At 39.2% G+C, this 25168-nt stretch overlaps 1 protein-coding gene across 1 annotated transcript in view; it reads right to left on the bottom strand.

Moving 5' to 3' along the window:
- Positions 1-6425: 6425 nt before the first annotated feature.
- Positions 6426-25168, bottom strand: part of mad1l1 (mitotic arrest deficient 1 like 1) — a 67574-nt gene continuing 48831 nt past the window's right edge. The window contains exon 18 of the mRNA XM_042485218.1: positions 6426-8993. Coding sequence (XP_042341152.1) covers positions 8844-8993 — 150 coding nt within the window. The 3' untranslated portion in view covers positions 6426-8843. The remainder of the gene's footprint in view (positions 8994-25168) is intronic.

The following is a 25168-nucleotide window of genomic DNA, read 5'->3' as shown; positions in this document are numbered from 1 at the left end:
TGCTGAGATATTTCAGTAAAACTTTTCGAGATCTGATTCCGTTGTTGAACTTTTACAATTACATGTGATATTTACAGAAATGCACATAACGCAGCCATGACGCTGGGCAGGTTATTAAAGAGTAGTCGTGGGCCTGCAGAATGAAAGATTTCAGTCCTGTACCCAGTGGGGTGGTTGAAAAGGGCAGCCAAACAACTCGTGGTATTACTGCTTCTCACAGTGGAAGAGAACCTACATTAAGTCTAGTTTTGAAGCGCTGTGGTTGAGAGCTGCCCTTTCTAGCTGCCGTCTTATCAAAGCAGTCTGACGCAGAGCGGAGAAGGAGCCTCCAGCTTGCCCTGGTGTCAGAGTTTGGAACACAAGTAGTTGTCAGGCTCGTCACAGCCGGAGCTGCAGTGACCAAAATATGTCTTTTTATGTGTGTGTGTGCTGCCTGTCTCTCCCCCATCACTCTGTAGCCGTCCATGCTGATGCCTGCCCGAGTACAAGACGAGGCCTCCCCAGGCACAAACAATAACTCCCCCTCCTTCATTCTCCACATGGCATTTATGGTGACACCTCCGGCAGGCATGGAGGGTAGACGAGATATAAGGATAGAGAGGGAAGACAGGAAAAAAAAAAAAAAAGAAGCAGGAAACGGAATTGAGAATAAGGGGCTATGGGAGATAAAAGAGGACAGAAAGACAGGGTTCTTTGCTCATTTTCAGTGTTTTGATTTCTCTCAGAGCCTTTGGAGGTTGTCTTTGTGAAATAACCTTTTAAAGATGGGAATTGGGCTCGCCTTCTCTCTAAGAGATCGGGGCCATATGTGGGCCAGCCTCTGAAAGAAAGCTGCATGAGAGAGCATGATGTAAAGAGTCATAATGGGAAACATTGTCACCACTGTATTAATACATATTAAAATCAACCTGCTAAAGGGAGGGCCCTGCGTCTCACTGCAACACACACACACACACACAGACACACACACACACACTAATGATAGGCCAAGCAGCATTAATAATGTACAGTGTAAGTAAGGGAACACTGTGGAAAGGTCGAGGTTGGCTGAGAGGAAAACAACATGACTTGTAAGTTATTAGGTCAACGGTTACACTGGTTATCTTCTCTTTTGACTATGTGAACAAATATGTCTCCTGTTTAAATATCCTATGAGACAGATCACCCAGGAGATATAATCTCAAAGTGGAGCAGTTACATTTCAAGTCTAAATTCTTTCTAAAAACGAACTGCATTTAGTTTTAAAACAAGGACACCAACTAAAAAAACAGTGCTCAAGCACTGGAGATCGTTGACCCTGAAACTGTTGCTTTCATTAAGAGTGTGGGTGAGTAGTGTGCATGTGTTGAGAAATTCAGGGCCAGATGCAGAAAAACAAGGGACGGGATGAGAGCCACAAACAAAATAACACTTAAAAAGACAAATGATTGAGCAGAGAATGACCAGTAGAGCGTGGACAAAGTGCAGGCCGGGCTAACTGACAGACATTTTATCGTTTAGTCTTCTTCAAACTATCCCACCTTTCCAAATTACCACACAAGGTGACACTGAAACTTGCTCTAAATACACAAATACACAACAGCATGCATTCCTGCACATGCACACAGACTCCCAGATTGAAGGAGGCTAAGACGAAAGATCAAGGCGGTGCAAATTAAAAGTCCTCTAATTAGCCAAACTGTCACTCTCAAGCTCTGGCAGCCATATTGGAGTCTGTCTGCCTGCACATTTCTATCAGCCCTCTGAACAGCCATATATACTGTTTGGGAGTGAGGATTAGAGGCACTGGCTGCAGAGAATTACACTTGCCAGACGTTTAGCACTACAACAGCTCCAAAATGTTATAATGAATAGAGGAGGCTGTGTTAATGAAGCTCTGTGGCGGTCCATCATCAAATGCATAAACTTTGCCCCGTTACAGCTCTGTCCAAATTTGTTCTCTTGGTCCTGCACCAATTCTGGGTGCATTATTGCACCATTAGCCTTGGCTAATTGTTAAGCCAGAGGATGATCACGAGGTTGCCCCTGCTAATGGCCGACAGTACCCAAAATTTCAAATGAGGCTTTATTTTAACAATGAGTTGAAGAGCACATTTTTATGGATGTATCAGGGCGTTTGCATGTTTCGGCTCAAAAAACAACCACTTTAAAGGGACAGTTCACCCCCTATTCAAAAATACATCTTTTTCCTCTTACCTGTAGTGTTATTTACCAATCTAGAATGTTCTGGCACAAGTTGCAGAGTGTTGGAGATATTGTCCATGGAGATGTCTGCCCTCTGTCCAATATACGTAACTAGATGACACCTGGCTTGTGCTGCTCAAAGTTGCAGAAAATACATTAAAAACTCAACAGCAACGTCTGTTACTAGAAATCATGACCTGGTTCCTCAAGATAATCCACAGACCTTGTTGTGAGAATTTTAAAGTAGAAACTATTTAGCTGTATCACCACACAGAAGGAAGTGTGCATCTACTGCTAGCTCACCTCGCCAAATTGAGCTAGCTACCACCACAGCTCAGCTAAGGAGGATGCCGTTAATGTTTAAATCTATCACAAGCATGAGTCTTTCATTTATGAGTAGATGCATGCTTCCGTCTGCATGGTGATACTGTTGTTGGTTGTAGTTCATTAGACAGAAAATCGTTCCTGCATTAAGCTGTTTATCACAAGGTCTGTCAATTATCTTAAGTTAAGATTTCTTTAAAGAGACATTGCTATTGAGTTTCCACATTATTTGTTGTTTAGAGCACTGCAAGTTGAGCGCCATCTTGTTTAATTATATTGTAGAGGCAGACATCTCTATGGCCGATATTGCCAACATCGGTAACTTGCAGCACAACTATTTAGATTAATAACTAGTATACAAGTAAGAGGAAAGATATGTTTTTTTGATTTTGGGGGCCCTTTCAGGTGGACATGTGCTACTTAAAGTCACTATGTACTCATTAAAGGATCTTTCAGTTTACTATAAATCTAATAAGAATATTTTCAATGACAAAAAAAAAATAATGTTGCCACTTTAAGATTGTACATTGCAAGTTTATCAGATACTGGTCCACAGAGTGAACTGAAAATGATTTAAATTGCACTATATATATCTACATATCTATGAACACGTGAACACGCTAATTTCAGCTCCTTAACCAGCGAGATACAATGTTGCGCCGACTGTCTGTGCCCTCCGACGCAGCGCTAAAACACTGATTGAAATACATCTTCACTGAGTTTGAAAGGGGAACTTAATAAGTAAGAGATAAATAAAGAGAAGAAACCCCGGAAAGTTTTCAAAGAACTCTGATCCTGCTGCTGTCTACTGTTTACCTGTTCTGCTGCCTGTCTGTGACATCATACAGACACACCAACAACAAACTACCCCCACACTCACAACAGCTGAGAGAAAGGCACACTCGTGCAGTGTTTACTGGCAGTGGGACTACAGTATTTAATTCCTTTATCTGTGTCTAAAAACCCCTCTTGCACATGCTAATTTTGGTGGGAAAGCGGTATAACTAGCCATCTTAAGAGTTACACAACATAACTTGATGAGGGCTCAATAGGCTGCAACTACCAGAGTAATTTTTAGAAAAAAGTCATTAGAGGGTCTGAAACGTTGCAAAATCTAGCTAGAGTCACCAAGTTGGCAACACTGAGCACACTGCAATGAAATCAAGGTGTGTGCTGGATTTATAACAGAAATAAAAACAAAAGAATAATTTCAAAAAAGAATGCTGCACAATAATCGTTTGTCTTGTCGGAAGCCAAATCTTAATTAAAAAGGAAAAAAAGTGATTTATATTCAAGCCCAAATCGATAATATAAACCTTGAGGACTGTCTGATTGCTCATGTACCTTGTTGGACTTCTTTTTGCACTTTGGGTGCTTATCTAGAACCCAACAATTAACTTTTTATTTTTGCAGCTCAAAGTTATGGCTAAAACTGTGAAAATAAGAAAATAATAAGGAATAACCTTTGAAAAGATGAGCATCAGCTACAATCCCCAATGTTGTTTGAGGTAACTGTCAGGCTAAATTTCAGATGCAAATCAGCTAGTGTTGCAAAAAGTTAAGAGTTTAACTGCTGTCACAGCACACATCACACATTATTGTATGTACACATGCATGCATGCTTACTCACACTTTCTCATCCACACTTTTCCCAGTGGGTACAGTATCATGCTGCTTCTACTCTAAGGAGAACCCAAAGAAAAGCAACTCAGATTTAAACTAAAGCATGACAGCTGCTCTGTCTCTGTTGGGACTTAAGATACGGAGAGAACGGGAAACTGGAGAAAAAGGTGGGAGAAAGACTCGCTTCAGAGAGAAAGATACGGAGCTTCCTGTGTGAGTGGAAACAACCAGATGGAGAATTTAGCGAGGAAGGTATAGACCGGGAGAGAAGAGGGATGAGAGATGAAACAAAGACGTGACAGGTCCTTTCTCTCCACTCTTTCTGCCCCATAAGCCTCTCTGGTTTCCAGCTGAGACTCATCTCTGTAGTGGTGATGCGTCTTCACAGCAGGTCTTACTTATCAATATTTCTCTGTGGTGGTAAAAAAAAAGCTGAGAGATGAAGCTGAAATGCCATTCCTGTACTTTTTAATAAATTAAACATGCGTGAGAATTGCTTTTAAAGATTTAGTGCCGCCTTGAAATGATTTCTGCGGCGCATTTATAAAATACGCCTTTTAAATTGTTTACTGCTTGATGAGGATTGGTGTGTGTGTGTGTGTGTCTGTGTGAGTGTGTGAAATCTGAAGAATGCCGCAGAGTTTATAAATCTTAGCTTTGGCATTTCCAACCTCAGCCTACCTCTTCATTTATAGTTAATGAGATATCGGGGGTGTGCTAATTGTTTTCGACTGAGAGATGATGGGCTGATGAAATAAAGATAAAGGAATGAATAAAGGAGTGGAGAGAAGTGGTAAGAGCGGAGAGGATAAGGGGGAGGCAGAAAATAAGGGTTTAACAGGTAGCGAAAGACAGAAATGGAAATAACGTGGACGACAGCTGAACGGAGAAGGTCTGACTATTTTTCCCCTGTAGGCAGACCTCAAAGTACAGAACATTACAGCCACAGAAGCAAATCAAAAGGGTCGCTACAGAGTTGCTCTTTTCTTGCAGTAATGACATGGAAGTTACTTCCTAACCGTTGTCGAACAAACATTTATCTTCATGAAGAGAAAATAATTGTTTCTTCTGCTTTTATTTTATTACTTGTGGGTCAGTTAATTCTCACTGGTGAAATGGAGCCAACCATGGGTTAAATTGACTACAAGCACAAACTTTAAAAAATGAATGGCGATTTAAACACAGCTCCTTTTCGTTTTTAGCTAGAGGCTACTAGTGGCAATTGTGTAAGCACAGTAATACACTGAGGAGTCTTGACGGTCTGGCTGGGGTGAAGAAGAATAAAAATAAAAAGAAGAATTCCAAATTTGGTTCTTCAACACAGTGCTGGGCAGGTTCAAGAGTTCCTCCACCATCCGACAATATCTCTTGAGATTATCTGATGCTTTGTCAGATAAGCGCCATTTAATGACCTCTTCAAACACTTTCCACATCACGAGTTTTTGTTTACATGTCCACAGCAGACTGTTTTTCTGGCCCCCTGATACTTAAATAAAGCTAACTTAAGACCCAGACACACCAAACCGACACCAAACACTTCCGACGACAAAAGTCAACAGTTACGGCACCTCGTCACATATGTCTCAAACAAAAACTTGCAACTGACCCCACCATAAAGACAACCAGCACGTGTGTTCTGCGCCTGCGTGAAAGCAAACAACTGCATATCAGCAGATGGCGATGGTCTGTAATTGCTATTCAAAAAAGGGAAACTGGAAGATTGTCATGATGTTATTAAGGAAACATTTCTGCTAAAGAGCTCAATATCTAAAGAAAAACCATCTTACCTCATATAACATGTTTGTTTTCAATCTAGGTCCCTACTAACTTTAGCCCTTTGTTACTTTCCTCACTTCCTTTTCTCTTGTCATTTTTGCCACAATCTTATAGTCCTTTTTTTGCTATTTACTGGAAAAGGCCTGAAGCACTTACTCACTGAAAAGAATGGGGGGGGGGGGGGGTTGGGGGCTTTTTATTTGACACAATTTTTAGTATGAACTCGGTCTGAACAAGGACCATGGGTACGCGCCTAGCCACAAGATGTTAGCCGACAAGCTAATGTCCCCCCACGAGTCCTTGTTGACGTTGTTGTTTCATTAGGACTGAGAGCCTAACAGAGCCATTACACCAGTTAACACAGCACACAGAGTCACGTAACAAGGTGATCTTCCAGTTTTTCACAGGCTCTGGATATGGTGAGTCTCTGTCATGTTCAGAGGTAGAGCTGATGAGTTGTTGCTGTAATATGTTGCGGTAAAATTAATGTACTTTTAAGTCAAGTCAAATTTTCAACAGTCAATCACACTCTTTATTGATTACATTTGCATTTCAAATTTACAACGGTAACAAGGTACTGTAATTTTGTGTGACGCGGACATTAGCGATAAAGCCACAGAACATCACACACTGCTGACTGAGAACGATGTGTGCTACGTAATGCACTGCTTATATGAAACCATCTAATATATGAACCCTCTCGATGTGAGAGCCGCGGGGTGTGCAGAAGATGTGCTGTGTTGTGAAAATGAACGAGCTTGCGAAAACAGAGAAAAACAAGGACAGTATGTGGCATGTGCTGTACAGGAGAATATGTTTTCTCCTGAGACATATGGCTGCACCAGCTGGAGTTCTTATATTGTTGCTGTGATAAGTGGCTTTATTCTCAGCTCACTTCCTTTTGTTTCTCGGTTTTGTTGGATTGCTCCCTCGCTTCCTCTTCACCCCATGTTTATTTCTGCCATTTCGCTTTATTGCTGCCTTGAAATTTCCCTTGTCTTATCTCTTGTTAATAGCCCAACACACACAGCCATGGTTGTTAACTAAATTCAAGACTGGAGGAATTCATAGTTCATTCAAATCAAATTCATATCTGCAGACTTTTTTTTTGTGTTATAAAGGTTATACCAGAAAGGAAAATGCCTTTTTAGTGAGTCTCAGCAAATGTTTACAAATGTTAAAGCATCTCCATGTATGCGTTTTTTTTGTTGTCTAATCCTTATTTTATGACACACTGATGCCAATTAACAATGCATATTGAGGTGATTACAAACTTTTGTGTGTGTGTTTGTGTGTGAGTGATAAAGCTGATACTGTTTTTATTTATTCAAAGTGACAACAAATGAGAACCATAACGCTATTTAATTTTCAATTAACATTTTGTTGTAAAACTCAAGTTTCTATTCATTTGCTGCGTCTTCACTGCCTCACATGAGTAACAGGCTAATGTGTGATTTGTTGTTGCAGTAATGTTACCTTAAAGCTTTTGATTTAAAGCTTTAGGTGGACGGTACGGCTGTTTGCAATCTGTAATATTTGAAATGACTCCACAAATTTAGTTCGCAAATGGTTTGGTGTCATAATTAATTAGTTTTCACCATTTTGCATAAATGAAGAAAACAACAATACACTGGCTTACTGCAGGCAACAGGGCATGTAATAGATTCAGGTGACAAACTTAGAAACTCTGCACTCTCTACTTTCTGTTGGGCTTATACACTGTGAACTTTTAATTTAGTGAGGTTATCACAGATCAAATATTACATTTTCTCTCGTGGTCAAACTGTAGTACTGATTTTGAATGTAGCTAATGGCAAGATCAGCTCTTATCTCTGCATTTTCATCTAAAACTTTTTACCTTTCCTCTTTTTGTCTCTTATAATGTGAAGGGCCACAGAGAGACAAGTGAAGAAAAAGTTTGGATTTCAATTCAATCACATACTCATAAATTAAGTGAATAGTTACAACAAACTCAATTGTATGGCAAGACCCTATTAGATTCTGAGGAAAACTTACTTTGAATTTATGCAGACCAGTTGCCAGATGAAAATGCTGGCATTATATGTTTCTTCAGACCACCGAAAGCTTACGTTTGTGCATTTTAAATGTATCATATTAACGTTTCTGAGCAATGTAGTTCTGATTGCATATATATAAGCTGACTTTGTCATCTTATCTTCTGAACCATAATTATGTGGGGATTTTGGCATAAACATAAAACGTTAAGTTTCAAATTACGCAGAAACATACAATGCCGACATATATTCTGGCGACTGGGTCAAATTTTGGTATATCCCAGGACAACGAATGAGACGGGAAATAGAGAAGGGAAATAAAGATAGAATCCACAGGTCTTATATTCAGTTGGATTTCTATCGTTATATTGGCTTGGACTACTTGTAAATACAAAACGTTTTGTATAAGGCAACAATAAGAAGAAAAGGGAGTCAACAAAGATTCAGCCTGAGTAAAGACCCTGTCAAACGCATCGACTGCAGATCCAGATAACCGCAACCTTTCTCCAAACTGTCTATTTAACTTGGTTAGAAGTGTACTTCAAACTCCCACTGTAAACAAAGACATGTCCCGATACAAACGTTGTCGGCTACTGTGTGTCTTCTTCATGGCAACTCAGTCCTGTTAAGAAAAACGTATTTCTCAGAGCTTCATTGATGAAATATTTATCGTACAAATAGGGATACCAGGTTGCTTTGTCAGGTTTTTCAAAAACAAGATGGAAGTATTTCATTAAACAAGGTGTTCGTTCTCCACAACACAGCACTGACTAAACTGCTCATATGTCATAGCTGCTCAGAGAGCACTCTGAAAATTGTATGCAAGGAAAAAAACGAAAAGGAAAAAAAACATCAAGAAATTTAAAAAATAAAAATAATCCCAGTTATACAGCCCTGTGTCTGAGTTGGTATCAAGTTACTTCAGAATGTTGTTTGTCGGCTGAAGAGGTCGAGGGTCACAGCAGAAAGGAATGCTGGGATGCTCTTCTGGTGGTGCAGATGGAGGGCCACCATCTCTCCCAGAGTTTTGGAGAACTCCGTCTCCATGAGCTGCATGCTTCCATTGGAGCCCTGCACATACGCAGACACAGACACAGTCACACACGCACACGCACACAGAGACACAAGCATCAAAAGACAATACACAATATCAAACAATGAGACCTGGGTTTTCCACTAGATCCATCTCCAGAGGAAAAAAACTTTCAAAGTGAGAGCAAGATCACTTTAAGTTGTTATTGTCTACAGGGGATTGTCAAGTGCGCGTGTGAGTGTGTGTTGTGTGTGTACGCATTCACAGCAGGGTGAAGGTGTCTAAATCTGTGTGGATTAATTAAAAGGAATGAGGAGCAGCTCGGGGCGATGGAGTGAAGGAGAAAGGGATGAGAGAAACAGGGGATAAAGTAATTAAAGCATCGCAGGGATGGAGGAAGGTAGCGAGGAGCGGAATCCCATGACATGCTGTGAAGATATTGAGACGTCTGAGAAATGTCCTGTGTCAATGTGTGTAAGAGACACAGATCTTTATTTGATAAGTATCATGAGAGGGCTTATAAAACAGATGGGGAGGGGAAATACTCAGAAAGGAAATTTAAAAAGAAATGAAAGTCAAGAGGACAAAAAAAAGAGAATGAGCGAAGGTTCACAGAGAAAGATTTAATAGGACATTACATTATTTCCCACACGGACACTTTTTTACTGAAAGTCCAACTCTGTGAATGTAATAGGATAAAATATGATTTCAAAACTCCTACTTGACTATCATTTGAACATTTCATAGACTTTAGGATATTGGAAAGTAGTCCAGTTAATGCAATAAATAAATGAATGAATAAATAAGCAAATCCTACTTGATAAACCAATTAGTGTGCTTTCTCACACACAACAGGCTGAGGTGAACTCAGCTGTTCACTTTTGTGTGAACAGTGACAAATCTCTGAGGGGTGAGAGGAGAGGATAACTGAACTAATGACATTTGCCAGCTGACTGCACAATGCTAAACTGAAGCTAAACGCAGCATGGAGAGTGCTTGAGAGACACAGATAGAATGACTTGCTGTTTCAATGTTGTTCTCTCACCAAATGTACAAAAATGCGCCAACGTGATCTCACAGTCGAGCATAAAGAAGTTTGAGGATGGGTTGATTGAATCACTTTATCACACTATCAGTCAATTGTGGATTTAGTCTCTTGTATTTATTGCACTAGCTGTTTCTTTTTTTTCTGTTTTTCTACAAAAAAAAATCTAGCATTTTTTAACTACACCGAAAACCAGATCTGTTGCCCTTTACTCCCACCACCAATGTATAAGGCCACATCACATTCACTCTGATGTGGGCAATGCCACCAATATCAAGATATATATATATAAAAGATGTGAAGATGTGAAGTTTGTGTGGGGAGTTCTGGGTTTGCTTTTATTATATATGAGAAGAGTTATGTTCAAGTAAATAAGTATAAGTTTGAGTATGTGTTAGCTCTGAACATTCCTTGGAGAATTTTGCACATTTCTGCACAACTATCACTTTTAAAAACTACATTGCTTTTCATTTTAATTCAGATATATTAATTTTTTTATTGTACTTTTTGATAGTTTTAAAATAGTTTCTCCTATCCTTTATTTATGACTACCAAAGCAAATTCCTCTTGACAATAATTCTGATTCTGAAGTTGCACTTGAATAACGTTAATTTTTTTTGTACTTGCTAACAAGTTGTATGACACTAGTGGTGTTGACTCCTCTTCTTCTCCAGTATTTATTGACATTACCTCTGAGTGCATGTATGCAGGTCTTTTAAACACGGGAAAAACCTCTAAAGGTTTACATGGCTCTGCTGCAGACAGCCTTTCTCTGTGTGCGTGAATGTATTTATTTGGTGCGTTATGTTTAACATCAAGAACGGGAAACAGGTTAGTAAACAGTAAAAAGCAGTATGGAAGTCAGTGAAAATGTTACGGTGGTTACTTCTTAATAACTCATACTTAATTTGGAACGATGATCGAGGGCTGCTCTGAAGGAAAAAAAAGGTATATACTGGCATCACTGCATCTCGCCGGCAAAAGGGGTCAAGTTTACGTGACCACCTGAGTGCTGTATTTCCATCTCTACTGACTGAAGTTGACTGGAGCTGATAAAGATCAGTGACATGTGACATGACCTGTGAGTCATTTGACCCCAGGAGTGAATGCATATTGTAACCTTTCCCATTAAATAAAAAAAGCAGATGTTAGCGGGTGTTTTTTTTTTTTCTGCAGTGGGAAAGGGGCTTATAATAGTATACATTCAAGAGGCAAGAATGAATCTGAAGAGGCTGGAGAGAGGAAATTAGGAAGAGCGGATGACATGCAACAAAGGTCTCCAGTGGGATTCGTTGCGGTTATGTGATAAGCACCTTAGACTACTAGGCCACCGTGACACACGACCACAGTGGAATTTCCAAGATTAAATGTGTACTCCTGTCTTTGATGGAGTCATAATCTAAAAGTTATCAAACATGAAAGATTTTTTTTTAATTTAAAAAGGTGATTTCTCTGGGTTAGATGTATGAATAGATGGTGAGGTGGTAAAGCCGGTCAAATACATTTTGAAAATTTAACGCTTTTTTTTTAAATAGAGATTTCAAGTCCCACAAGTCAAAGGTCTGAGTAACTTTAGTAGTGACTTTCTCAATACGTCTACAGCTCCCTAACAGCAGCAAAAAAAAACCCCCCCCCAAAAAAACATTCACATTAAGAAGCATCTCAAGCAGACGCATGAACTTGATTTATACCATGTCCACAGAAAATATGTGTTTCCAAGGACACCTCGTAACAACACGCTTCTGGTCATCTCTTATTCTTTACAAGTGGTCTTGAATCGATTCTATCAATCTTCACTACACACGCGTGGAAGCTGAAGCAGGGCGAACCAAAGGCTTTTCTAATCACACCAGCTTTCTCCTGACTACTTTCCATCTAACCGCCTCACTCTGTGGCTTTATGTCCCTGGTGTTTTCTTTCCCTGCGCGGCTGTCTGAAAGCTATGCCATATCCTCAGGCTGCTGCTCTCATCACAGGCACACACACAAACACGTGTGTGCACACGGATCTAGAAACGTCTGGGGCTCTGGGAACATGGAACACATACATCAAAGAAAAACACTTTGACCAGTTACCATGGAGATCTCAAAGTCTGAAACACCTTCTGCCAAAGTTTGTCCTCAGAACAGACGTGTGTGTATATGTGTGTGTGTGTGTGTGTGTGTGTGTGTGTGTGTGTGTGTGAGACACCGTGGACAAGTTGATGAAAGCCTATGGGAGCCAAGGACTCACACAGTTAGTCAAAAAGGAAAACTAAGATAACAGCCTCATTCTCTGGAGAAACACTAGTGCCCCCGCATAACATTTAGATTTCAAGTGGCCAAATATATGTGCACACACATGGTTGTGAGCTGCGCAAAGGTTATCAAGATTTACATAGATTACAAAAGGTTATAGACGCCAAACTGAGGCAGCAGTGCTTTGGGTCTCAGATAGAGGAGTGTTACAGTAAGACAGGGAGGCAGAATTCATGTCAGCACATTTACCAATTTGACTGAATACGGTTCACATAGCTGCCTAAGCAACAACAAAATAAACTTAATTTTCAAGTTAATGAAGGCTTTTTAGAAAATTAATATTCAAACAGGAAGTCATATAAGAACTTTAGCTCATTTAGGCTCAAGCAGCAACAACCAAGGCTGAACAATAAAGCCATTGAGTCAGTGCCGAAAACTGCATTTCCTCTAATGGCCACTTGAGGCTGGATCCAAAACAAAGTCAATCCCCATAGACCCCCATGCTATAATGCCCAACTCTACAACAAAAAATATACATGTTTACAGCCTGGTACAAAACCAATTTAGGTCTCTACAGCTAATTTCAAATCTACAGGGGTTTGAGTGACGGGCTGTCTACAAGTCATTGCTACAGTCTGTGCTACAGATGCGCCCCTCGCTCCTCCACAGCTCCACCCAATTGCCAAAATACTGAGACCTCTGTCTCCAAAATCCCCCAAAATAGCAGAACTCACTTCATAATAGCTGTCCACAAACCAATGAGTGACGTCACAGTAGCTACGTTCATTATTTATACAGTCTTTGCTTTGGCCTTACATTTATGTATCAAACTACAGTTGCGGGGTTGCAAGCATTGTAAAGCATGTTGCATTTATTGCACTCTTTGAAACTGAACCTCACTGTTAAGTTACTGTTGCTTTTACTCTTACATTTATGCTGTCATATAAAATTATAACACTAATTGTGTGCACAGATACCCACACACTGGTAATCAAAGTTCACTTTAAGACATTTCCACCAAGGCCAATTTTCTTCATGTGACAGGGAGCAATATACAGTGTACCAGAATAAACAAGGTTTTGACCTTGCTCATCAGCACTGAGTGCATTTCTGGTTCTTTTATATTGGCAATAGCAAAACTTCTATGTGAAAGAAAAAAACTTTTAAAGTGCCAAATAACATGTTTTAACACATCTTTCTGCAACTGGTAATGTAGAAGTGCATGCTACAGAGATTGCTTTGGACAACATGTGTTTTTCTCTCTATATGCCCCACCCCCATTTTTAACATTGAGGTACATTGATATTAGTCTGTCAAGGTAATCTTCAGTTAAGCTCTCAAGTAGTCATATAAACATCAGAGAGAGAGGCTGTCAAACCTTTCCAGCGAGAAGATGTGATGAAAACCTTAACAATCTGATGTACAATATGTGTGTTATGATACTGAAATTTCAAAATAAAATACAATAAAACATATTGATGTTCATTACTATATTTGATACTGCAGGAAAAAAAATATATTGAGGTCATAAATGTTTTTTTTTTTTGAAGATAAATATATCGTGACTCCAACAACTTTTTGGTTGGTAGCAGAGAACAAAAGAATGACTGTAGTAAACATGAACAACAAGAGAGAGCAAGGTGCCCTTTTCCAGTGTTTCAGTGGTGTGGAAATTTAGTATTGAAACCTTTTCAAAGAATCAATTTGTGAATCACCATATCACATAAACAATCTGATTTTTTAAAGCCAGGAGTGACTTTGTGATGATGTGTGCACTTTAGCCTCTCATTCCCTCTTTTCCTTTTCACCCGCTGTATTGTGATAGTTTCACATTGAAAGGTAAAGTCTACGTCAACCAGGGGTGTTTTTCGATAAGAAAAAGAATGTTTCTCCAACCCAACTCGAAACCATAATAGCACAATCGATATTCAGGCACTTATCCATGGAAAGAAACACAGTCACACTGTCAAACAACAAAAAGGTTGACCCAGAAACACCAACAGCTTATGAAAAAAAATCACAGGTAAATGCACTGTATTTCTGTGTCTGACTTGTGTAAAAATAAAGAAGGCACTGTTTTATAATATTTCTTAATTCAGTGTTGTTTGTGCTGATATGGTCCAGATAAACTGGACGTGTTGAAAGCTGAAGTGACGATGCGTCCAGTAGCTCACCTGGTAGAGCAAGCACCCCATGTGCAAAGGCTATGTCCTTGCCTTCAAGCCACAGCTTTCCAATCAATTAAAAACCAAAAAAAAAACAAAAAAAAACTGAAAACTGAAGTGAAGTGGAATAACTGCTAATCATAATGGTCATCAGGACAAAAAACGGATTGAATTTTTTTTTTTATTTAAGTATACTTGAAGTGATTGATAGTTGTTTCACAAATATACGTGCATAATTAAGTTAATGAATGCATTTATGAAATTAGCATGCATGTTCTGGTAATGTGTCACAGAGGGCCCACAGTGGGAAGCCTAAATAAAGCTGTGCTTATATTGGCTAATATACATAATTAAATACTTGGCACAAAGGTTATTTCATTCTGCTCATGTAAAGAAAAAACACCTTGCACTAGAGTACAGATGGAATGGTTGGGTCATTTCTACTAGTTGCCATCATTAAGGCCAGATTTATTAACCAATTAATTAAGTTTCTGATTAAAATTAAACATGAATTGTATGAGGGTTCTTCTAAAAAGGAGAAGAAAAAAAGTCTTGTTTGATGGCTAAAAGAGAAGCAGGTTTAAAACAAATGCGACCCAGAGGGCCACTTGTTAGATTTATTCACTCTTCTCTTATGCACAGAAAAATTCAAAACAAGTTAATAAAAGGTCAGAAGAGTTTTTTTTTTTAAATCAGCTTTATTCAAATACTGACCTTATCAATGCTTATTTGCATATTCACGCTTCACTAAAAAGTGTTTTAAACAATAGCTGACCTTTATGAAAACAACAAAGCTCTGTTTATATTTGAAAAAAACTGGATTCCCCTCATTTAGCAGACGGAGTGAGGAAAAAGAAAGGTGAGGTTACGGTAATAACAGGCGGCACAGGCCCCTCCTACAGGGTCACACAAAACGAATCAATAATAAAAACAGACAGAGACAGAAGAAAACTTGTTTCTCCAGGATTATGGGCAAGAATCTAACAAGACAAACTTGCACATGAAATCTAAGAAGGACAGACCTCAACAATGGAGAGGGGGAGTGCCTCCACGTTCATCCCCTCTTTTCATTTGTCTATCCAATTAAAGGAAATCGATACTTCCTGGCTTGAGATGCAGGGCGGGGCTTTATAATGACCTCATCCAACCAAGGAGCTGCATGCTAGCTGAATCACAATCGCGCTCCTCTCCCAAAGCATACAGGGTCAGAGTAAAGGTGCACACCCACGCCCTTCAGCAGTTAGACAGGAACACGGGAAAGACAAGAAAGCAAAAGCAAACAACTGAGGCCTTTGTTTTCCCGCCAACACAAAGATAAGAGGCAATGCTACATGTTGCTATATCCCTGACCTTGAAATGAGCTTTGCCTCTACATTTCATGACATTTGATTTGAACTTTTTTTTTGCCCACACAGCACACATGGTACAAAGGTGGGGAGCAAGTGCTCATGAGATGGCTCAGGGACAAAGGTTGGTATTAATTTAAAATTATTTTCATTATCAGTTAGTCTCAATTAGCAGATTGATCACAAGTTGAGCCTGTCAACTGCCATAAAGAAAGAGAAAAGCAGAAAGAAAAATAGAGAAAAGAGAAAAAATACCTATCAGAGTTTTCAGGGTTTTTTCCATGTGTTTTGTCTGACCAAAAGTTAAATTAAATATGATATGATATATTAAAGCATAATTCAATCAGTCATATAGGACAAAGAAAAGCAGCAAGTCCTCACAGTAGAGAGGACACGTTTGCTTCAAAAAAGACTGAGATGATTACTTGATTGTGGCAGGTTAACTTTATTTTTATTATCTATTTTTCGTTGGCTTTTTGCCTTTATTATGATAGGACAGCTGAAGCATGAGAGAGAGAGAGAGAGAGAGAGAGAGAGAGAGAGAGAGAGAGAGAGAGAGAGAGAGAGAGAGAGAGAGAGAGAGAGAGAGAGAGAGACATGCAGCAAAGGGCCGCTGGACGGGGGACACAGCCTCTCTACATGGGGAACCCACTCTACCAGGTGAGCTACTGGGTGACCCCACATTAATTTTAAGTAATCCTTTTTGGCTCTTCTTGAAAATTTGCCAAGAACTGGGTTTTTGAATACACATCACTCGGATGACTTTTGGTGATTCTGTTAAGAAGTTTAAACTAAAAACTTTATAGAAATGTGATATTGCATCATTTGTCTTATTGTCAGCAACTATGAAAAGACCAAACTGAACTTATCTTACTAACAAGTATTTCCTGTGTTGCCAAATCTGCTTCTGGGGACGGTTCCCAACAAATACACTATTTTCTCCTGTTCAAGTTAAGTTTGCTAAAACGTAGAGTAGCTAAGTATCCCTCGTGCTCTCCTGTTCTTTCAGTTTTTTGACATAGAGTGTGCAAAAATAATGGATGTAGCCACAGCGATATCACCACTTGGTTTGTGGACTGCTGTTTTGAAGCTTTAAGTGTGGCATTTTGGCAGACGCCATCTTGGAATTTAGGAGCCAGAAGTGACCATATTTGAACGGGGTGGATCTGACTGAGAAACCAAGGACACTATCAGCAGACAGCCTGACACTCAAAGAAGCCAAGCCCGTAATTACGCACAGCTGTAAGCCTTAATACATATTCACACCTCATACAGTTGCCATGAATGAGGGAATTAGCTAAAGGGACCCGAGCTGTTTTTTGTACCAGGTTTTAAACATGTTGATTTCTGCTGTAAAGTTGGGCATTTTAACACAAGGATTTACTCACTTTTGGAGCCAGCCTCAACTTGCCATTTGAGGAACTGCAGTTTTTGGTACTCATATTTAAGCCCCGGGTGGTGCCACTTATTTTTTACACAATTATACCATCCTCAGAAAAAAAACACCAGATTGATGCCAAATAGCTACACAGACTGTTACACACAGAGACTGGCCGGTTATTTCTTAAAAAATTAACTCTCAGTTTCTTTTATACCAGTCCATTTATCAGTCTTCCCCTACTCACTTACGCCCTATCTCTCTGCCGCCCTCTGCTCATCCAAAAATCACAGGATTACCAGTGGCAACAGCCACGCGTGTCATGAGCCTCTTTCCAGTTTGTCAAAAGTAGTGTTTAATTTTCAATTCTTAAAATACATTTTTTCAATGTGATATTATGTGATACTGCTGAATTGGGGGTCGTTATTGTGTGAATTTAAGTTAATAGTGGTGGGTCAACAAGCAGTTTTTTTCTCCATTTGGATAGTCATTAGTGAAATTATATCAAATGACGCCATTCTATTACTGATTTCAATAACGTCTTGCGTCTTCCAACCTTTTTTTAATGCAATAACATTGATGTTCCATGTGAATGCAACCAAATTTGATTAAATGCAACCTCACTAATCACACCAGTGTAACAGACTGTACAAACCATCATTGTACTAATTTGGATTATGATGTTGCAAAAAAAAAAAAAACAAAAAACAAACATCACCAACAGAAAACGTGACACTGTTTTCATCATACACTTTTCTGCCACTCTGAGTACCTTGACAACATTTATTTATGCATTCTCATTTCCATTTGATAAGCTGTCTCTATTATGTGTCAATGTGACTGGCGAGACAAGTAATGTGACTGGCTGAAAAGATGATTAATTACAGCTCCCCTACAATATATATTTTAACTCTCACATCCCTTTACACCAATATGATATGCTTAAAATCAGCTTCACTGTCCTTACAGACATGACATGCTATTTTGCACTGGTCTTTGCAACTGTACTGTTAAAATGGAGGCCTCAGACTGTGTGTGCATGCTTCAATGTGACAGATGGCTCTAGATTGAGGTGGTGACATCCAGTTCGCAGATCAGTTGACCTCTGTCTCCGCTCTCCACTACTAATGAGGGGACTTTTCTTCTCCGTCTTACCCTCTCTGCCTAGTTCTCCCCTCCCTCTGCCGCATAGATTTCTCTCAAACTCATCCCAGCGCTGAGGCAGAGACGCATTGAAATTCAAAAAGATGTAGAAGATAATTCTCATTTACACCTTGCCTCTTTTCAGATTCCACCTTTACCCACCTATGCTCCACCACTCCACACACACACACACAAACACAAACACAAACACACACACACACACACACCGACAGCAGCATCACCAACAACAAACTATTCCACCGCATGGCAAAGCTGCTGATTGGTGGGGTTGAGGAAAAAAAATAGAGGACAAATTAATTGAATAATCAGAAATATGCAGATGAATAGCTTTCAATTTAAATGCAGATTTTGGCATTTTTCTGCAGTCAGGAGGAGGATGTGAGAGAAAGAGGGAGAGATAGCATAGAGCTCCCACCAAAAATAATTAAATCAGCAGCAATTCTATCCATATTTATACTCTAATCAGCTTATTGTTTACTGTTTTTAAAACACTGTTCATGTGTCTGAGCAATAAGTGACGACTACATACATCTTACAGAAAAAGTGTTTAGTGAGTGGCTTCCTGAACGACTGATCAGCCTGATTCTCACTAGCATAAATACATAAAACATGGAATAAGTTATAGATGTCAAAATAAGATACCTTATTAAAGTTGTACTTAGATGTTCAAAGAAGTCACAACTCGTTTGTTTACATTTAAATTCTCTTTTAGTTGCCTTAACTTTATTTTATGAGCATTTTCATAAAGCAGGAGAAATCTCAAATTTGTGCATTTATAAATAAACACACGTTCACTGTGGTGGTGTAATCTCCCCAAATGCCATTGTTAATTGCTTCTTGGTTGGTTTTAGAAATTCTTGGTTAGTTTTGGTAATTATTTTATCATATTTTTCTCCCTTTCAAATGTTTGCTTTTTGAAAAATGAAAAATTAATCATTTTGTCACAGAGAGGAAAACTCTCACTAACTCTTAACTAAATATTCAATAGTGCTCTGCCTTGGCTGTCATCTTTTATGTGTGATTGACAGGTCATTAATCAGCTATATAGAGTTGGGAGAATGACAGTGTGCTGACCTCTGTATAGTATTAAACAAAGCCTGGACTATTACAGAAGAAAACCGTCCATTGGGCCAGATTTTTCAGCATTAAAATTCCAAGCAACATATTGCAAGTGAGGAAAGAAAAAGGGCATTTCTATGCAGTGTGATTTCCAGCCAGAACTCATGAAAATCATGCTATGCAGTATGCATCTCAGACAGGACCCCAAACAAAAACAAACCGGGCTGGTAAACAAGATTTAGTTGTTGGAATTTTGAGAAGCTCTGCAACAGGTATGTTTTTCTGAATAAACTGTGAATTCGCAATAATACTGTGTTTGTCGACATATTTACTGTTAGAGAGGTGCGCACTGTAGCTTGTAGGAATTGCTGAGCAGATGCATGGATCTCTTTGCCTCAAATACACACACAGTGAAGTGTGCAGATCTTGTTTGGCCATGTATTCACACATAAACCTGTCTTATATCTAATTCATACCGGCACTTTATGAACACTCGGTTTACTGAAACTTTCCATTTGGTTACATGCTGGATTTGATGTGTTGAGGCTGCTCTTGTACATTTTAATTGAATTTGCGTAGATCACAAAAACACCCTCGACAATCCTCATGTTTAGATACCTGTGAGAAGACTCTGATGGAACTGTGATGTTTATTTGATGTTCTGTGTTACTTTAGCTGCAGTACATCACATGTACAGTATATGTAGCTATAAACAGACTGAAAAAAGACAAGCCTAGATCAGGTTTCTAAATCAAATGAAAAACTTGTATAAATCTCATGATGTCTAAATTCAAGTCTTGGTAGCAAATAATCAGAGAAAGCACCTAAGATAGGTTATACAGTGATGTAAAGAATATTTACAGCATGAAACATTGTAGCTACAGTGATACTGAAGTGCATCCTTCGCATACCTCTTATCTTTTCTTACTGAGTGGAAGTAAAAAGAAAAGTTAAGAATATGTCCTTATTTTGGCATTGCAAGATTTATTTTAAAAAAATTTAAAAAGTTGTTGCAAACCAATCTGGGATTCTGTCGTTTTTATTCAATGCGTCCTTCTCAAAACCTGGTGCCTAACATTACCCTCGATGCAACTGACCGCCAACTGACCTCTGGCTAATGTAGCCTCGAGCCTCTGTCTTATCGCAGAGATGTGAAGCCAGCTACTGGTCTGCTAAACACTTCCTTCTAACTCCACACCCCAAATGTTCAAACTTGTAGTCTTCAGTTATCAGACTTCACGCATCTCCCCCAGGAGCCATAGACAGACTTTATAAAACTATTTTCACATGCAGACCTTGATGTTTCCCTTTAGGAAATATCAATCAACTGGAAAGGTGCACTCAGTAGAGGGCAGTTCTCCATCAGGTGGCCGTGCTGCGGCTGCTATGCGGCTGCCCAGCATATTGCAGCTGATTTAGACAATTCCTGTAATTCCAGCAGATGCAATGCAGCTTTCCAGAAGCCTATCAAAATATGCGCCTTTTCTATTTTTTACAGAGCCACGATGCATTTCAAAGAGCAGATGTAGATTTCCTGCTAACAGGCACTGTACGTGAAATATAGATACGATTTAATGAAGAGGATGAAACTATTTTTAGTAACTGAAACATAGCTACAAATCTTTGATCTATGTCATCCACAACTGGACTTTGACTGGTATTAACTTTGTTGGCAGTCTACAGCACTACAAAGTAGGAAGTAACAACAATAAACACAACTAAAGCAGGCAAAGAAAATATTCAACTACGCAGTTTCTTTACTTACTAATGGCAGAAGCAAAAATCAAGGCACAAATTTCCAAATAAATTCTGCAAGTCTGCAAAATTGGCAGCATTACAGCTACACCTGGTGGACTTGTCCCAGTCAGTTCCCTCACAGACAAGATAAGAAAACAGGGACTATTTTATCTCGTATCATGCCTAACTTAGGTGTGTCATAACTTATCAGGTATGGAATTGATCTGCAGATGCCGCAGATCAGAATAAGACCAAACCTTTCGTTGAATGTCAACTTTTTTTAGCCATGATGAGGCCAAAATCTGGCCTGCAACAGACAGTAAGGTTTGTTGTTCTCAGCTGAGCCAATTACAGAAAGCTTAAGAGGAATGACATCAGCAATAGACGACTGGATAAAACATTAAAAAAAACAGTTGTTTTTTTTCAACAATTGTGAAAATTCATCACTATAACCACAAGAGGTCCTTGAGCACACAGTTGTAATTGTGCACACAAAATATCACGCTGATTGGTCCAGTAGTTGAGATTAGCTGTGCACAGAGAGAAACATACACACACACATACAGTACACACACACACACACACACACACACACACACACACACACACACACACACACACACACACACACGACACACACACACACACACACACACACCGCACACACACACACACACACACACACAACCTACATGATCCCCTCAGGTCTTATGCCTGGCAGAGATAATAACATTTGTTCACTCTTCAGTGCACAACCCAACCAAGTTCGTGGGATCATGTGCATGTATAAGCTGATCTTGATACATGACAGTCATAATAATCTCAACAGTATCTTTTTTTTCCTCCTAACTTTGAAGCTCAAAGTCCTGATGAAATTATGTGACTGATGGGGTGAATTCATAATCACTGAGTAATGAAGACAGCATCAATTTTGGAACCACTGTGAGTCTGTAACAAAGCTGAAGAGACCTTCTTCTGCTCAGGAATAGTCACAACCTCAGGTGGACTTATGTGTGGTTCTGGCGTATCACGTTACCATGGAGACAGAAGACATATGTTCTGAACATCGACCAGAGGAGCCAGTGACGCCGACAAGCACATGCACAGACACACAGACACACAAACACATACACACCCCGAGGGCAAGCAGGACAGGAAACTGTCAGGAGAAATCAGAGTCAACATTCTCTTCTTTCTCTGGGACTTCAACTCCAAGATTTCTCTCTGAGGGTTTAAGTACATAAAGTCATATCCAAGGAAAACACGGTTAATTTATTCACTCTTGTATTCCCATCAGCCTTTGTGTTTACTGTTTATTAGTGCTTTGCTCATGTTTATCTTCATAGCTATCAGCAATACATCAGTGAGTGTTTTGTTTCAGTCAGCGAGCAAAGTGAAACTCAGTCCCAGCAAGCCTTCTTTCTCTTCCCAAAATATTTAAAACACCCACTCATGTATCCTTTTAAGTTTCATATTTGTTGTTATTGCTCTGAACTCCTTCTTCCACACGTGAGGAGATCATGCAAGTGCACACACATAAAGAAATATGAGATGATTAAAAACAACGAGACATAATTGATCCTACTGATAGTAATATATTACAAGACCCATAATGCAGGGGGAAAGATTTAAGATAAACATAAGACACACTCGAACATTCATTCACAATCTCACAAACAAATGCTCAGCAAAACTTATCTTTTATATAGCAACTGCATTGGTCTTTAGTCTGCATCATGACCTTGTTTGATCAGATTCGACTAAAAATAGGTATAGGCACAGTGCTGCAGCAAGAGTTGAATTATGTTCCAAGGTTGAGTGCAGTCAGTAGAGTATTCATGGATGAAGCCTGAGAACCTAAATATGGTAAATAAAGTCAGCAATAAGCTGGATATTTTAAATGAAAACTGAGGATGATATTCAATGAAGTGATACTGAAAGTAATTTCAGAATCAAACAAGGTATCATGCAAAGTTTAATTTTAAAGGATAAGAAAGTTGCAATTTTTAAACAAACACTTAATGTGCTAATAAATGTATCATAAAATTGTGCACTGGTACAGTCGCTTTGATTGTTACAATGCCATTAAATGGTCATTATCAGTGGTGATCATAGACATGGTTTAGAAAGGGCCTGTCACACCAAGACAGACAGACATTATCAGCATTATGACAGGGGCAAAGGATGAAGTCAGCTGACTTAATATTAAGAGTGAGACAGTGCTCTGTGGTAAGGATGGAGTGACAGTGGAGTGCTCAAAAAAACAGGACTTTAACCCAGGAAACCAGTGTTAATGTCCCATGTGAAACCTGTAGTTACTCTAAATAATATATATTTTTTTAAACGTATCACCACATTGTTTTGGTGTCTAAACCCATAGGCTACGCTTTACTAAAGTTAAGATATCCGAGATACGGGCGTTACCATTTTGCAATGGTGATGTCGTTAAGATGCGGAGTCTGCGCAGTAGCAATATCCGCAGTGAGGGAATTCCCGCCAAACACCTGCCTGACCAATCGCAAGCAGCCCCAATAAATGCGAGCGCATGGATTGGCTGTCACAACTGTCAATCATGGCGGAAAATCTCCTTTTTGTCGAATTGAATAATTCATTAAAACTTATCATAAAAACGATCACTTGAACAAACATCAGGGTGATTTAGAACTACCTTCAGTGACAGAAACCATCTTTGAGGAAAAAAAATGTTTGGCTTGTTCTTTGAGGTTGTTAGTTTGGCCTGTGTCCCAATTAACTAACACAGAGGGGCAGGTTTATGACCTGTACTGCAGTCAGACACCAGGGGGCCATCAAGATTGAAAAGTTACACTTTGGGCGGGCTGTCATGTTGTTCATCCTTATATACAGTCTCTGCCTAAAGCTAAAGAAAGTGAAAGTGAAACCTGACAAACTGGTAATGGCCATTGCAAGGGGCTGATAACAGCCCTTCAACCCCAGGGTAGATGTTACAAGCCCCTTCTAACACACACTGTATGTATGAGGTGAAAAACAAAACCACTGACAATGGCAATTAAATGGCTGATAACATCTATATCAGGTAAGTGGTATGCACAAAATCGGAAAAAGATAAATAAAAGTAAAGTAATGATAAAATTACTGTTTGACATCTTTTTAAAAGTAACTTCCAACTCTTTGTGTCTATGCATGTCTGTCTGCTCGTTTATTGTGTATTTATTTAGATAAGACAAATGCTATATCAATGTTAATGTATCTGCTGCTACTATCTGAATTCAAATGTGTGAACAATTGTGGTACAACAAACGTTCAGGTGTTGTGGTAATTCAAACAGCCCGTTTTTAGGGGATTGGATGGAGGAGAGAAAGCCAATTTCCCTATTGCAGTATTTATCTTCAGAGAGTTTGTTTATGCTGGCTTAAAAGGCCTGTAGAATTATTTTGGATTTTCATTACTGTAGTATCTTTACTGCCACAAAAGACTTGTGTGCACATACACAAACCAAGCGAGTGCTCTCCTCTGTAGTATAGCACACGCAAGCTCTTAATACATACTTCAGTTCTTTTATTTACTATAATATTTACTGATAGTAAGAGACTGTATTGCTTGTTCACGTGGACTGCTGGCATTTTTACAGTCTGGCTGCTGGTTATATGTTGGCCATAGCAGCCTGAGGTTAGGTTGCATTTCTCAAAAAGTTGAATATGTTTTAACATTTTTTACTGCAAGCCACAGCGATTTATTCCCAACCTCCTTCGGCCCCCACCCCTGAAGCCTAGATGCACCACCCACATTCAAATGAATAAGACAAGTGGCGTTTTAGTTGCATCACCAGATTTGGTGTGAATGTAGCCTTAGGCACACATGAGATAAGAAAAACAACATGTTAGGATAACCCTGATTATAAACGGGACAGCTCTCTAACTGTCTTCCTCTTAAAAATCAGCTGTATTGATTTTTTTTTACACCCAACTGGCTGCTGTCAATAGTGTTGTTGTAATGCTGTAACTGCCATTTGCTTTAAAATGAGCTCACTCATTCCCCTTTTACTCTCTAATCGATAAAAAAATGTTTTAAAAAGAAAACACAACACCTTTATCGGCCCTTAT

Source organism: Plectropomus leopardus, chromosome 4, assembly GCF_008729295.1.
Source record: "Plectropomus leopardus isolate mb chromosome 4, YSFRI_Pleo_2.0, whole genome shotgun sequence".
In the NCBI taxonomy this organism is placed as follows: domain Eukaryota; kingdom Metazoa; phylum Chordata; class Actinopteri; order Perciformes; family Serranidae; genus Plectropomus; species Plectropomus leopardus.
Note: the sequence above shows the minus strand (reverse complement) of the source record. Positions and strands in the feature narration are given on the sequence as shown.